The sequence below is a fragment of the Geotrypetes seraphini genome, chromosome 9, assembly GCF_902459505.1.
Source record: "Geotrypetes seraphini chromosome 9, aGeoSer1.1, whole genome shotgun sequence".
NCBI lineage: Eukaryota > Metazoa > Chordata > Amphibia > Gymnophiona > Dermophiidae > Geotrypetes > Geotrypetes seraphini.
The window spans coordinates 78911658-78928716 of record NC_047092.1 but is presented as its reverse complement, the minus strand read 5'-3'; the positions used below and the strand labels follow the sequence as shown (position 1 = coordinate 78928716).

Genomic DNA, 17059 nt, shown 5'->3' with positions numbered 1-17059 from the left:
CCGCAGAGATCTCGCACCTTGTTAAGGAGAAGAAAAAAGCATTTCTTTCCTACAAGCATACGGAAACAAGAGAAGCTATCATGGAATATAGGACCAGATCTACAGCGGCCAAAACAGCAATTAGGGAGGCCAAACTTCGTGTGGAAGAAACTCTAGCAAAGAACATTAAGAAGAGGGACAAATCCTTCTTCAGGTATATTAGTGATAGGAAAAAGAACACAGACGGGATAATACGCCTTAACAAACCGGATGGGAATTACGTGGAAGCAGATTCAGATAAAGCTGAACTACTGAACGAATATTTCTGCTCGGTCTTCACTTGCGAGGCACCAGGACATGGTCCTCGGTTAGAGGCTAAGTCAAATGCGGACGACCCGTTTCAGAATTTTGAATTCACACCTGGTGAAGTTTACAGCGAACTGGCAAGACTAAAGGTAAATAAAGCCATGGGTCCAGACAATCTGCACCCAAGAGTGCTCAAAGAGTTGTGCGATGTCCTGGCGATCCCACTAGCCGCACTCTTCAATCTCTCCCTAAACACGGGGAGAGTACCCTTGGATTGGAAAACAGCCAACGTCATTCCTCTGCACAAAAAGGGTTGCAGGGCAGAGGCTGCGAATTACAGACCGGTGAGTCTCACATCAATAGTGTGTAAACTCATGGAAACTTTAATTAAACGCAAAATAGACACGATCCTGTATGAGGGAAATCTACAGGATCCCAATCAACATGGATTCACCAAGGGTAGGTCCTGCCAATCCAATCTCATCAGCTTCTTTGACTGGGTGACAAGGAAGCTAGACTTGGGAGAGTCTATGGACATCGTGTACCTGGATTTCAGTAAAGCATTTGATAGCGTCCCACACCGCAGGCTGTTGAACAAAATGAAATCGATGGGGTTAGGAGAAACACTCACTACTTGGGTCAAGGATTGGCTAAGCGGAAGACTTCAAAGGGTAATGGTTAACGGTACCCTCTCTAAAACATCAGAGGTGACCAGCGGAGTACCGCAGGGTTCAGTCCTGGGCCCACTCCTTTTCAACATATTCATCGGGGATCTGACTCAGGGGCTTCAGGGTAAAATAACATTATTCGCCGATGATGCTAAACTATGCAATACAGTAAGTGAATGTAATTTACAGGATAGTATGACACAGGACCTGCTTACATTGGAAAGATGGTCCTCGACCTGGCAACTGAGCTTCAACGCTGGGAAATGTAAGGTTATGCACCTCGGTAACGGTAATCCATGCAGAAAATACACCTTGAATGGGGAAACTTTAACTAGTACTTCGGCGGAACGAGACCTAGGAGTAATCATCAGTGCAGACATGAAAACTGCCAATCAAGTGGAGAGGGCTTCATCTAAAGCAAGGCAAATGTTGGGATGTATCAGTAGAAGCTTTGTCAGCAAGAAGCCTGAAGTCATAATGCCATTGTTCAGAACCATGGTGAGACCTCATCTGGAATACTGTGTACAATTCTGGAGACCTCATTACCGTAAAGATGTGCTCAGAATCGAGTCGGTTCAACGGATGGCCACCAGGAGGATCTTGGGTCTCAAAGGTCTCTCATATGAGGAGAGACTAAACAAACTACAGCTTTACACTCTAGAGGAACGTAGGGAGAGAGGAGACATGATTGAGACATTTAAATACATCACAGGACGTATCGAGGTGGAAGATGATATCTTCATTCTCAGAGGACCTTCTGCCACCAGAGGGCATCCGCTCAAACTCAGGGGCGGGAAATTTCGTGGCGAAATAAGGAAGTACTTCTTCACAGAAAGAGTGGTTGACCGTTGGAATGAGCTTCCAGCGCAGGTGATCGAGGCCAATAGCGTGTTGGACTTCAAGAATAAATGGGATACATATGTGGGATCCCTACGAGGGTCAGAGGAGGAAAGAGGGGATCCCTACGAGGGTCAGAGGAGGGAAGAGGGGATCCATAAGAGAGTCAATCTGACTAAATAGTCACTGGGTATAGACTTAAGAGGAAGGGACAGTACGGTGGGCAGACTTGATGGGCTATAGCCCTTTTCTGCCGTCATCTTCTATGTTTCTATGTTTCTATGTAAGATTCAAATAACGGGGCAAAAAACCCTTAGCTACGCTCAAATTAAAAATCTCGGACAAAACCGGGGCAATCTCGGAAACGAGCAACTTGTAAAACTCCCCACGAAAACCATCGGGCCCCGGTGCCTTGCCTAACGTGCTCGCACGAATCACACTCTCCACCTCCTTAGCAGTAAGAGGACATTCCAACATATCCGAGTCACTGATCGATAGGCGAGGCAAATCCAAACTGTCCAAATAGACCTTACCATCAAGGAGGTCCGGGCCAGGCGAATCATACAAAGCGGCGAAAAAGTCACGCAAAATACGGCTAACATCCTCAGGCTTATGATGGAGAACACCCCGTGAATTTCTCAACGCTGCCACATCGGACACCCCACGATGAGAGCGGGCCAACCGAGCCAACAGCCGGCTACTCTTATTGGCAAACCGAAATAATTGGAACTTATAATGATCCCGAGAGTGCAGCGCTCATCGATGCAGAAGTTCATTCAATTCCTGCTGCGCCTCTAAAAGCTGCGTCCGGAGCCCCAAAGAGACACTACCAGCATAGCGTCTCCGCAAAAGCAAAACCCAACACTCCAGCGCCAAAACTGCCCAGTGACGCAGTTTAGTTTCGTGGGCCGCAAATGCCAAGATCTCCCCGCGTAATACGGCCTTCGCCGTTTCCCAATAAAGAATGGGATCCTCTCTATACTCCTGATTGGTACTTTGAAAATCCCCCCACTTACGCAACAGAAAATCGTGAAAACGAGCGTTCCGGTACAAATGACAAGGGAATACCCACCGGGCGCCAACCCCTCTAGAGGGCCCCCACTGCCAGTCCAGGCCCACCCACGCGTGATCGAATATCTCAATGGGGCCAAGCACTGCGTCCTGAACCACCGAAAGCAATTCCCTGGACAAAAGAATCAGATCAATCCTAGAAAGTGTGCCATGGGCCCTAGAAAGGTGGGAATAATCCCGTTCCACCGGGTGCAAAACCCGCCAAACATCCAACAAATCAAGGGAAGAAGCCAAAAGCTGAGCCCCCGTACAAGTCTTGTGGGCCTCCCTTCCCGCTGAGGAAGAGCGATCCAGCCGCAGATCCGGAACCTCATTAAAATCCCCCCCAAGCAACAAGGGAATATCACCAAATTGTAACAAAAGAGTACGCAGTTTCCTAAAAAATTTGGCAGAGGGATTATTAGGAGCGTAAATGTTGCATAAAAGCAGGGGTTTATTGTTAAGAGTAACCGAAGCGATCAAATAACGGCCCTCAGGATCCTTGAGAACCCTATGAGTCTGCAGCGGAAGGCCCTTACGAAAGAAAATCACGACCCCTCCCTTCCCCCCCAGAGCCGGAGCCTCCAGATGGTCACCTACCCACCATGTACAGAGCTTAGCATGTTCCACAGAGGTTAACCGAGTTTCCTGTAGAAAAGCCAAGGAAGCTCGCCTCCGATTAAGCTGCTGTAAAATTTTAAAATGTTTGAGTGGGGAATGAATACCCCCCACATTCCAAGAGATCAGTTTATGTTCCAGGAAAAACAAGATAGAAAGAAAATAGCAAGTACAATAGAACCCTTTGAGTAGAACCAGAGGAGTGTCCCAGCCACCACCCCCCCAGCCATATCAACCACCAAGAAGCCCTCCTTACCCCCACCGGTCTGAACCTAGGAATACCCCAGCCCCCAAAAAACCCACCCCTCTCCCTCCCAAAAAACCCCCACCCTCCCCAGCCACCCCTCTTCCCCCCTACCCACCAGCCATACCACAACCCAATGGTTGCCACTTCCAGAAAGCAAGATACGCCCACCACAGGATCAGCAGGATATCCAGACACCAACCCCCCCCCCGACACTCAACACTCAGCTCATCCACACACACCCACCAGCTCACCTAAACAAAATGAACCTCCAATCAACAATCCACCAAAACCACACACGCACTCCCACCCTCCCACACCAGGAGATAGCAAAAGCACCCCAACAACACTGAGCTCGCGCCCCAAAGGAGGCCAAAGCAAGTCCAACAGAAGTCCAAAGGGACGCAGAGAAGATGGTCCACGGAGGCGTCACTGTAAGCACAAGACCCAAAGGCCAGAGCTGAGGGGATCCCCAACAAAGCATCAGCAAGGTCAACAAAGCCTAGGAGGAGGCAGCAGGAAGATGTTCATCCACAAATCTCTGAGCGGCCTCAGGAGAGTCAAAGTGGTGAGCTGTGCCAGAGAACATCACCCGCAAGTGTGCCGGGTACTGCAAAGAAAAAGGAATATGGCGGCGAACCAGTGCAGAGCAAAGTGGAGAGAACTTGTAGCGAGCCTGGGAAACCTCCGCAGAGTAGTCTTGAAAACAGAGAATGGAGGTATTGTTATATTGCAGCTTCTTCCCCTGCCGCAAAGCTCGAAGCACCTCCATCTTATGCCGGTAATTCAAAATCCGGCAGATCACCACTCATGGACGTTCCGCACCGTCTCTCCGCCGCCCCAAACGATGAGCTTGTTCAATATGCAGGGGACCAAATTTTTGCGGGAAAGCCAGGGACTTCGTCAGCCAGTGCTCCAAGACATCCCCCAGGTCACTCTCCGCAATATTCTCCGGCAGGCTGACGAACCGCAAGTTGTTCCGGCGGGACCGGTTTTCAAGGTCCTCCACCTTGGCCCTCAGCGCTGCCAGAGAGGTAGCCTGCACCCCCTGCTCCTGAGCCAGCTGGTGAACCGAATCCTCCGCATTGCTGACCCGCTGCTGGGGGTCCCGGACCTCGGAAGTGAGGGAAGCAAAACGCTGGTCCATAGAGTCCAATTTATCAAGGATCCTTTGTAGTTTGGCGCCGAGCGTTCCCTCCAGCGCGGCCTGCACCTCCGCCAACACCTCCGCGATCCAAAGTGAGCTGGGGGACTCCGGCGAGGCAGGAGCCGCGGGCGCCGCCATCTTGGTGTCCAGCGGCTTCCCCCGCTCACGGCTCTTCGCCGGCATCTTAACGGCCATCCCTCTGCCACCCGCAGGAAAACCGTCCCGAGGTCCGATCACGAAGACCCCATAGCCGGGGGAGCGGTGTCCGGGCAATTGCACGGATTAATAAAAATGAGCTGTGGTTATATCACTATTACTTGATATTATATTGTAGCATGAATGTCAATGTATATGCTTTTTGTTACCACTGTCAAAGATACCGTCATTCATGCTTTAGATGTATGTATACATTAAAATATTAATAAAAATGATTGAACTTAAAAAAAAAAAAAATGAGCTGTGGCGGGCGTATTGGAGCTGCAAAGCACCCAACCTCACAGCCCCATGCTTCTGCCGGAAGTCTACAATACAGTATAATACATATCAACATATCGTACATATCAACTTTTAATATATCTAACATATTTGGGGGAAATTAAATTTTTTGAGATTTAGCCTATGTTTATTTTAAAGGAATCATTTACTAACATTCAGTGCTTACTGTCTGCTGTGGAGCCCATATGAATATAATGGACCTGCAGCAGATAACATGTGCCAGCAGTGTTGATGCACACTAAATTTAGAAAATGACCCCTTTAAAATATAACAGTAAAACTTCATCTGTTAGACTTAAACCACTTGTTAACAAATTTGTATCCCTTTTTTCACAATAGGAATTCTGTCAGGCGCTTCAGCAGCCCGATTCTAAAGTATTTAGAAATTATTTAAAGGTAAGGAGTTTTTTTTTCTTTTTCTGAAATGCATGTTAGACCTTTTTTCTTTGTATTTATCTAGTACATTTATGAATCACATATCTATCACTGTATTAATAATACTGTAATGTGAGATAGCTAATCCAGATCAGCTTTTCAAAAAACTTATACTTTATAAGTTTTGAGGGTTCCTTTTATTTTGTTTTACCCTCTTACACACAAGAATCCCGTCAGCCCCAGAACTAGAGGGACACTTTCTCTAAGAGACAACAGGTCTCTTGCAGCATCAACTCAACACGTGCTGCCTTTTCTGCCACATATTGCACAGGTTGGAATAAACAAGTTTGAATATACATTGTCAGTTTTATCCTTATTTGAGCAAACTGATTTTGCCTTCTTTTTTCTTTCTCCCAGAGATAAAAAGAAATTAACTATCTCTTTCTGCCCCCAATAGAGTACATAACATAGAAATGAACATAACCTTCTCAATGGACAGGACTCGTTAACTTTTATATACACACAGAGGGACATATTCAATAGGATGTCTGTGACATTTTAGCCCTTAGTAAGTCTTATCTTTTTTGGCCATTTTTGAATACAAAGATGTCCAAATGAAAAATGCACAAAAACAAGCTATTGGGACATCCAAGCAGCCAGCATTCTTAGCAAACTGGCCACAGACAGATGAGCACAGCAGAGCAGAGAGGCACTCTAGGGGGTACTATAGTGAATGTCACATTAAAAAGTCTCAGGTACATATGCCACTATTACCTGCTTATATTGTATGGTGAGCCTTCCAAAATCCACCCGAAACTTACTGTACCCACCTGTACCGTAGCCCTTATGCTTGCAGGTGTCATCTTTATGTAGATATAGTAGATTTTGGGTGGGTTTTGGAGGATTCACCGAACAATATAAACAGGTTATAGTGACGTGTACCTGGGACATTTTAATGTGACATACACTGTAATACCCCCTGAAGTGCCCCTCTGCTTTGCTGTACTCAGCTGTCTTTATGGACATCTGAAGCTGGAATTCAAGCTGGAATGTACTAGGGAAGAGGGGATTCACATCTTTGGGTGGTGAGAGGGGATCGATGACTACTGGAGGGAGTTAAGGGAGGTCATGCCTTAATCCCTCCAGTGGTTATCTGGTCAGTTTGTTAAAAATTTGATTATCCCTAAGCCTGCCCAAAACATGCCTCTATAACACCCCCTTAAGATTTAGACACACTGGGCACAAAATTACCAGAAAGATGCAGGCAGGCTCTTCTCTCCCACCCTAGATGTTGCCTATCCCCTATCATATTAACTTTGGAAGGGACATAACAGAATGGAAGATTAGGTTTTTACCTTTGGTAGTTTTCCCTAACAGTCAATACAGCCCACCCTCTATCTACATAGTGACTTAGTAAATGACACAGATAAAGACATATGGCCCACCCTCTATCTACATAGTGACTTAGTAAATGATGCAGAAAAAGGCCACTTGGATGTTTTGACTAATAAGACATCCAAGTGCCAGTTTATGCTTTCTTTTGGACATTTGTCTTTTTTGAAAATGAACCCTTTACCCTTCTTCAGTCATGGAATGACAAAAGTGGGACCTAAAGAAATTAAACCAAATTTTGTTTTCCCAAAAATGCACACCAAAATGGAGCATGATAACAGTGGCCAATACAGTATATTGTATATAGAAAATGTTACTTTCTTAGAAGTGGTGGGGTAGTCATGGCGGCATTGCAAGATGTAACCGAAGTGGGGGTGTCATTTTATTGCTGGTTCTCATTTTACTTGTTCTCAAAATGCTCCATAAGAGAATGGGATTTTGACAAGACCCTTCTGCAGTACCCGTGCTTCCACTTGGGCCCGTGCCACATTCTGAATGGCTGGCAGCAGTTCTCGCGGGAGTCGCGAGAACTGCCAGCAGCCATTCAGAAAACTGCACGGGCCCAAGCGGGAGTGCAGAAAGCTTAGTCCTGACCTCCGTACTCCTGACTCGTGCGCCTACTGCCCTGAAATAGTACGGAGCCGTCAAGGGAGGGAAGGAAGACTTTTAAAAGGTACGGGATAGTCTCATCCGCCTTGCTTGCTGTGTTTTGGTTTTTTTTTTTTTTGGGGGGGGGGTTCTTTCTTTGTTTCTCTCATTTCTCTTTCTTCCTCTGTTTTTCTCTAATTCCTTTGTTTCCTACAATGCAATTGGAGGGGGATTTGGGGGTAGGGAGGGACTTTGGGAGGTGGCGGGGTTAGGCTATTCTTGATGTTTCATATTTATTGGATGGATATTTTGTATTGTTTCTCTGAAAGAGTGAATTGGGGGGATTGGTTTGAGGTCTTCTTTGTTTTCTGTATTTTTGGCATTGGGTCTTTTACATTGGGCTTCATTGCATTTGTTTCTGGGAGTTGGGGGGGAGAGGGTTGCATGCTCTGGGTTGAAAACGAAAAATGGTGCCAATAAAATCTTTTTTTTAAATAAAAGGTACAGGGTTAAAAAAAAAGGTACATAGGGGGTATGATTTTTTTTTTTTTTTTTTTTTTATTTATTTATAAAATTTTACAATATTTCCAAGCATATACATCTTGTACAGTAAAGTGAGATCAAACAACATATTAAACAAAAATTTCCAAAATTAATATTTACTACAAAGATATACTAATCTAGCTGATCTCTCACTAGTCCTCAATATTATTGGATCCACGTTTAAGAGTAGAACATATATAATTCAAATTAATTAAATAAGAAAAATCCTTATCTGACTAAAGTGCAGGGAGCTAACTTTCCATGGACGTTGTTATTCCTTTTTCAAGACGTTTCATTGAGAGAAAGCTAATCAGTTGAGATGGCTCTGTAAATATATACTTCAATGATAAATATCTAACTACACATTTACATGGATATCTCAAAAAGAAAATACCCCCTATTTGAGTCACTCCAGGTTTTAGAATTAAAAATTCTTTCCTTCTTTTTTGAGTCTCTCTAGAGACATCAGGGAAAATCTGAATATACTGCCCCAGGAAGTCTTTGGATCTATTTTTAAAGAAAAGTTTTAATATCCAATCCTTGTCTGGAGCCAAAGCAACAGACAACAAGAGAGTAGCTGGAACAACCATTTCTCTATCTGATTGTTCCAGTATTGCCGAAATGTCCAATGACCTCTCCCGGGGTTCCTCAATTTTTTTTTTTTTTTCCTTCTTCTTTAAATTGGGGCTTAGCAGGTAGGTAATACACTCTTGTAAGAGGAGGTAAGGAATTTTCAGGAATTTCCAAAATTTCCATAAAATATCTTTTCACCATTTCTCTAGGAGAAGTTGACAGGATCTTTGGAAAATTTATAAATCTCAAATTATTTATTCGACCATTATTTTTCTGCACTTCTAACTTCTTCCTGAGTAATATATTATCTTTAACCAGCATATCTTGATTTTGTTTCAATAGCATTAACTCCTTATTTGTATTTTGTGTCTCTGTTTTAAATTGTGACATATCCTGCTTTAAAACTTTTATTTCTTCCTTTTGTTCTTTTAATTCTTTATCCAAACTTTTTATTTGAGGATTTAAGGAATTCCCCAAATTCACTACCAAGTCCCATAATGCTTCAAGTGTGACTGTAGGAGGTTTTGTAGGTGAAAAAAGTTGTAATGGTGTAGTATCTAAATGTTCTGAAATTAGCTTTACCTCAGTGCCGTCTTGTATTCCTCCAACCTCTGTTGACCCGGTCGCAAGTCCTTGCAGAGAGATCCTTCCACTCTGCATTGTCATATTCGGCGAGCCCTCCATACTAGCCTCTGTGGACAATGAAAAAACCACCTCCTCAGGTGGATTCTTGTCCCGTGGGGAGCTGGCAGCTTGCGGCGTCGGTTGAAGGGGTGGCGTCCTGACGTCGGGGCTAAGAGTGATATCATGCTCAGGGGAACCCACTGCACTACTCTCCGGCGGTGTCCCCAATGAGCTAGCCCCCGACCCTTCTTGTTCCCGTTGTAGGCGTCGGAGAAAGTCATCAATAGTAACCACTGGAGTTAAGGGTCGCCGGGAGGCTCCTCCGGTGTTCCTTCCTCGTCTTTTCGGCATTTTAAAAAAAAGAAAAACTTTAGCGGCGTCCTCACTACAGCAGACATGGAATGAACATCTTAGATCCAATAATAGGGAGCAGAATCCGCACCGGGTCTATGTACCCCAAAATAAAAGTTGCCCACTACCGGCTCCCGGACTCCACGTGGCTCCTAAGGGCACGCCCCTTTGGCCACGCCCTGCGGCCGCAACCGCAACAGCGGCTGCCTTTTAAGATGTTGGAGACGGACCCAGTGACGTCAGGGGTCCGTCCCTGTAGATGCCTGACTGCACCGCCAGTCGGGAAGGGAAGCCGCCGCTGCCGGAATCCGGGATCAGCAAACAGGTCACCCACAGCTCTCCTCCAGTCCGGTAACTGCTCCCAGTATTACCGCAACAGCGGCTGCCTTTTAAGATGTTGGAGACGGACCCAGTGACGTCAGGGGTCCGTCCCTGTAGATGCCTGACTGCACCGCCAGTCGGGAAGGGAAGCCGCTGCTGCCGGAATCCGGGACCAGCAAACAGGTCACCCACAGCTCTCCTCCAGTCCGGTAACTGCTCCCGGGGGGGTATGATTTAAAAGGTATGGGGTTATTTAAAAGGGTATGGGGGATGATTTAAGGTACTGGGGGGATACGTGGGTGTATGGGGATGATTTAAGATACTGGGGGGTACATGTGGGGGATGATTTAAAGTACTGGTGGGTACATGGGGGTATGGGACCTGCCTGCCAGCCACTAGGCCAGCCTGCCCTGTCCCAGCCTACCACTAGACCACCAGAGGGGGGGACAAGGTGCAGAGCCTGGTAAGGAATGTAGGGTTGGGTGCAGAGCCTGGCAGGGAGAATAGGGTTCAGGGAATGGGGTTTTTTTTTTTCTTGTTTTCCTCCTCTAAATCTAGGGTGCATCTTATGATCAGGTGCGTCTTATGGAGCAAAAAAAATAGAGTAAACAGTATTACAATAGTCCAACTTACTCAAGACCAAAGACTGTGCCAACGGTCTGAACAATAAAATACCCAATGGGTATGCGAACCGCTGGTGGGGGGTATGTGGTGCCATGTGGGTCTCCCACCCTCTTACCTCTTCAGCTCCCTGGTGGAGCCATTACTGTAATTGCTGCCACCTCTGCAATTAATTTTGCTCCCTCAGGGAGCAGGCTGAGCTCCCACGATCCCTGCCTCTCAACTATTCTCTCACTTCAACAGATTAGTGGCAGTGATTCATGCATGCTGCCTACCCAGAAGCCTCTCCTCTGCCACGTCCCACCCACTGTCAGAACTTCCTAAACCCCTGCCCGGGCAGGACGTGACAAAGAAGAGGCTTCCAGGTTAGCAACAGGCAGCATGTATGAATAGCTGTTGCTAACCTGTTGAAGCAAGAAAGAGCAATACATGTTAGTTGTGAGTGGGATTGGAGTTGTAGTTCTTCCCCTCTATTCCTTTTGTTCTTGTAAGTTGCAGTCCATTGATTGTCATGTATGTATTTATGTGTTCTCTCTTTCTACCTGGGTTTTATGAGTAAAGACTTGAAGGGCGATAATTTTGCCCCTCATTACAGCTTTTCCAGCTTTCCAGAGAGTCCGAGGCGATACCCCATCTTGGTCATTTATATTCAAATATTCCTGTAAATCATTAAGAACATAAGAACATAAGCAGTGCCTCTGCCGGGTCAGACCATAGGTCCATCCTGCCCAGCAGTCCGCTCTCGCGGCGGCCCAAACAGGTCACGACCTGTCTGAATAACCAGAAGGGGCCCCCTTGCCACCTTGGTTTCCCATTGAAGTCCTATCTTCCCATCGAAGTCCTAATCCTCCGGTCTTGCACATTCACGACTTGGTTGGGTTTCCATACGTATTACCTGGTTAGTTTTCTATACTTGTATTACATCCCAGCACCTCTCTCAGTATCCCACGATCCCTTTATCCCTCAGGAATCCGTCCAATCCCTGTTTGAATCCCTGTACTGTACTCTGCCTGATCACTTCCTCCGGTAGCACATTCCAAGTGTCCACGACCCTTTGGGTGAAAAAAACTTCCTTGCATTTGTTTTGAACCTATCTCCCTTCAGTTTCTCCGAATGCCCCCTCGTACCTGTTGTCCCCTTCAGTCTGAAGAATCTGTCCCTATCCACCCTCTCTATGCCCCTCATGATCTTGAAGGTCTCTATCATATCTCCCCTGAGCCTCCTCTTTTCCAGAGAGAAGAGCCCCAGCCTATCCAACCTCTCGGCATATGGGCAGTGTTCCAGCCCTTTTACCAGTTTCGTTGCTCTCCTTTGGACTCTCTCAAGTACCGCCATGTCCTTCTTGAGGTGTGGCGACCAATACTGAACGCAGTATTCCAGATGTGGACGCACCATCGCTCGATACAATGGCATGATGACTTCCCGCGTCCTGGTTATTATGCCCCTCTTTATGATGCCCAGCATCCTGTTGGCTTTTTTCGAGGCTGCTGCGCACTGTGCAGATGGCTTCAGTGATGCATCCACCAGCACACCCAAGTCTCTCTCAAGTCTGCTGTCTCCCAACAATGCCCCCCCCCAATTTGTAGTTGAACAATGGGTTCTTTTTCCCTATATGCATGACCTTGCATTTTTCCACGTTAAAGCGCATTTGCCATTTGTTTGCCCAGTCTTCCAGCTTGTCCAGGTCCCTTTGCAGGTCCTCACACTAGGTCCCTGGACCTAACTCTACCGCACAGTTTGGTATCGTCTGCAAATTTTATAACCTCGCACTTTGCCTCCTTTTCCAGGTCATTGATAAATATGTTGAAGAGTAACGGCCCCAGCACCGATCCCTGTGGCACACCGCTCGTGACTCCCCGCCAGTCAGAATATTGGCCCTTCACTCCGACCCTCTGCAGTCTACCCGACAACCAGTGCTTGATCCATCTGTGCACATCCCCTCCCACCCCGTGGTTCCACAGCTTCCTAAGCAGCCTTTCATGTGGCACCTTGTCGAAAGCCTTTTGAAAATCGAGGTAAATGATGTCTATGGGTTCCCCATTGTCCACCCGACTGCTTATTCCCTCAAAGAAGTACAGAAGGTTCGTTAAGCATGACCTTCCCTTACAGAATCCGTGCTGGCTTGTTCTCAGTAGGCCATTTCTCTCGATGTGCTCGCAAATGCCGTCTTTGATCATAGCTTCCACCATCTTCCCTATAATTGAAGTCAGGCTCACCGGCCTGTAGTTCCCGGGGTCAGCTGTTCTGTGTGTTTTGGCTCAGTGAGCAAGGCATCCAAGAATCTCCAGGGGGGCCTGGGAGATGTCTCCCCTGGTATCCGCAACGGTAGCTCCATAGGGTCATGATTATCAACCAGGAGTTTAGCAACCCGTCCCCTAGCCAGAAATCAATTCTAGAACTTGTATCATGTACCCGTGACTGAAATGTATAACCATGGGAACAGGAATGTCTTAAGTTTCCAATGATCACATAGGCCCCAATGGAGAACAAGAGAATGAAGCTGCTTGCGATTCTTATCTGTATAATGGACCACAGAGGCAGAATTGTCCAAAGCGGAATCCAGGGTAAGTTTAAAGTCTCCCCCCAGCAGGAGTTTACCATCTAAATGTTTTTGTAAGAGGATGTCTAATTTTTGATGGAAGGAGCCTTGACTTTCATTAGGGGCATAGATATTAAGAAAAGTAAAAATTTTGGTACCAAAAGATACCCAAAGCAGAAGGTATCTGCCCTCTGGATCTTGTATGACCTTATGCACCTCATGCATAAGAAATTTTGCTAACCAGATATCCACACCTTTAGTTTTTTACCCTCCTTTATAATTGAAAGCCATATAGCCACTCAGGAAGTTCGCATGCCTTACCAAATGTTCATGTTTACAGAGTAAGTGGGTCTCCTGCATGAAAAGGATTGAGTCCCAAAGCCTTAAGGCCTCCTTAAAGAGCAACTGCCTCCTAAACAGGCTATTAAGTCCCTGGGCATTGCATGTAATAAGTCTTAGGACCACTATTAAAAAAACAGCAGCTCACGCTTGGTCTACAATCTTCGAACCTTGCCCTTCCAGAACCACCCCAACCTGAGTTACACTTTTATCTTCACCCTTCTGACATCCCCAGTTCCCCAAAGGACTCATTCTAATCTAATCTAGTATTTGTGCGTTGTGCATACCTGTACAGGCTCAAGACGATTTACAGTGTAATGAGAGAAAAGGATACATATGACATGGAGGGGAAATGGGGGAAGAAGGTGAGAAAAGATAGGAAATGGAAAAGGAGAAGCTTGGTCAATATCAAGAGATTACTGAGTGTTCAAGTAGAGTTAATTTGTTGATGAGAATTCAGTTATCAAATAGAAGAGTCTTCAATTTCTTCCAAAATGAAGTGTTTTTGGGTTCCGTTCTGATTGCCTCTGCAAGGTTATTCCAGATTTTGACTGCTAGGAAGGTGAGCATGAAGTGGAATATACGCCAATATTTGAGGGTTTTTTGTTGAGGGTAGGTTTAGTTGTATCTTATTGAGAGTTCTACAAGAGGCTGACCATGCTTCAGAGAAGAGTTGGATAAGAGGAGTGGCTAAGTTTCCTTAGAGTATGTGGTGTATAATACAAGATATTTTGAATTTTATCCGAGATAAGATGGGCAGCCAGTGAAGTTGCTTAAGGTAGGTGGAAACTGAGTCATATTTTATCAGTTTGAATATGAGTCTTATAGCCATGTTTTGGATAAGCTACATTTTATAGACTAGGCTGGTGTTGATTCCCATATAGGCAGAGTTACAGTAATCTAGTTGGGGTAGAATCATCATCTGTAAGATGAGGGCAAAATGGTGTTGGTGAAAATTTGATTTGATGAGTCTTAACTGTCTTATAATAATAATTTTTTAATAATTTTATTTTTTGTATACCTCCATACTCAGGGAGTTCTAGGCGGTTCACATCAGTTAATCGAATTACAAACAGTGCAGTCATTGAAGTTAACATATTAAATGCATACGGTATGAGAAAAGGAAAAGGAGGAACTTACAGCCCAAATGTGGGGGGGTACAACAATCTTAAAGGATCGAATAATGAGAAAAATAGTAGTGAAAAGATAGTAATAAAATACATTAAGAAATTCAGTCTGTGGAAAACATTAAGAATTCAGTCTGTGAATAATTGAGTTATGATTAGCTTTCTGAAGTCAAGATAAGAGGAGGCATCAAGCACAATTTGGGCGAGCCATGAATTTAGTTTAGCCGCTTGAAAAGAAAAGCTTTTTCAAAGAACTTTTTAAAGTGACATAATTTTAATGAGGGAAAGGCAAACAGATGTATTCTGCGAGAGCTCTTGTTGTTATGACTCAAATTGAAGTGGGGGTAAAGATAACTCGGTGACATATCAAATACTGATTTGTAACAGATGCATGAGAATTTAAACAGAACTCTGGATTCAAATGGTAACCAGTATAGTTTATGGTAGAAAGGGGTAACGTGTTCCCATTTGTTCAAGCCATTTGGTGAAGAGGGATTTCTTCTGGAGGTGGGATATTTGAGGACCCATAGATAGTGTGGCATCTAGGATGCAGCCTAGGATTTTGGAGGTTCTAGCTATTGTTAGGGTGTTACCAGAATGGAGAGTGATGCTTGTCGGAGCTGTTTGTTGGGTGGTGTGAAAGTAGAGAACTTTTGTTTTGGAGGTATTTAATTTCAGTTTGTGGATAGTTGCCCAGGATTGGATTTTGTCTATGTTGATTGAGATTTTTTTGATAGTGTCAGTTTGGTTGTCTGTTGCAGGGATAAGGAGAAGGATGTCATCAGCATATGACATTATGCTCTCATCTTCAAATTTGATGTCTACTAGTGAACTCATAAACAGGTTGAATAGAATGAGAGAGAGCAGGGATCCCTGCGGGACTCCACAGAAAGACTTCCAGCTGTTGGAGTAGTCCCCATCCTTTTTGACTATGTATTCCCTGTTCTGAAGGAAGCCTGTGAACCAGTTTAGGAAAGTGCCTGTCACCCCTATCTCGGAAAGTTTTGTTAGGAGAAGATAGTGGTCAACAGACTCAAAAGCTGCGGATATATCGAATTGAAGCAGTATTGCCTGCCGGCCCGCACTTAGTTATTTTATTTTAGTTATCAAAGTAAGAACAAGGAGTTCTGTACTATGTTGTGAGGAGTAGTGGCTCGTGGCCAGTAGGGGGTGATGTTTATGGGACAATAATGGAATGGATACCAGAACATGATGGGTGCAGTATTTTTGTGGAGTTTTTCTACAAAAGTGCCTGTTTTTCGTATGATTCTGGGTAATTCTAGTTAGATACAAGCATATGTGTTAGTTAAGGCCACACCCAATGGAAGCGTACGAAAAACTGGTAAATAAAAATCTAAATATGTAGCTAAAGCCAGAAAAACACACTACAGATTAATATAAGGGAAAGAATGGTGTTCTTTTTGTGTACTTTGCTGTTGGGCCAGATCATAAAGGAAACCAGAGGAATCCATTTTGGGTTCTCTGACTTTGCTATATCTGCTCATTTTGTGGAATCCATTTTGGTTTCCAGGTCTTTGTTCCCAGCAGCGTGGGGTTAATTAATACCACATGTGCTTGCTTTAGACTAGTTAATAACGTGTCCCAAACTGAGATATAACAGGAATTAAATATAGTTTTGAATGAAAATTATGAATGTATGGAAGGCTTGGCCAAGCAAATATGACTGGAGTGAGTGTATGGCTGTGAATTGAACAAAAGAATGGGTTTTGAAAAAACATATTATATATATATTTGCAACCTAAAGAAATCCTAAAGCAACATCTGGAAGTAATTAAGTCAGAGATTCCTGCTCTAACATAAGGGGGCTTCTGTGTGAAGCTGTCAGCTCAGTCCTTAAGGCTGACAACTTTTCAGCATGGAAGGGCTGAGAACTTTTCAGCATCTTTTTAACAAATAATTTCTCTTAATATACTTTTGTGAAAATTATGATTTATATTCAGAAACGACTATAAGCAAACAAATGTACTTTTCTAAAACTTTGTCTAACTTTTAACCGTAGAGGAATTTCTTTGTCTAACTTTTAAACACCTCCTTTCTGAATTGTTATTGGTTGAGATACTGATGATGTCACAATAAGCTAAAAGTATATAATAGAATGACTTGAGATATTGAGGTGAGCTCGTTATTAGAAGGCCAGCATTTGGCAACTATAACGATCTCCCATTAGCGCAACTGTTGTAAGCAATTATGCTTTATTCTTTTGATCTCATAATGGAAAAATAGAATAACTCAATAAATCTTAGTTAATTTGTAAAACCTTGCGCTGGTGTCATTTTGCATGTTTTATTATTTTTCAAACCTT

General features: G+C 44.5%; 1 protein-coding gene across 5 annotated transcripts in view; it reads left to right on the top strand.

The window, feature by feature from the left end:
- XPOT (exportin for tRNA) overlaps positions 1–17059 on the top strand; it is a 324394-nt gene that overhangs the window by 297050 nt on the left and 10285 nt on the right. For all 5 annotated transcript variants that reach the window (XR_004540576.1, XM_033957684.1, XM_033957683.1 and 2 more), the window contains one exon: positions 5683–5739. Coding sequence is in view for 4 of the 5 variants with exons in the window: in XM_033957684.1 (XP_033813575.1) it covers positions 5683–5739 (57 nt within the window). In the remaining variant the exon portion in view is untranslated. The remainder of the gene's footprint in view (positions 1–5682; positions 5740–17059) is intronic.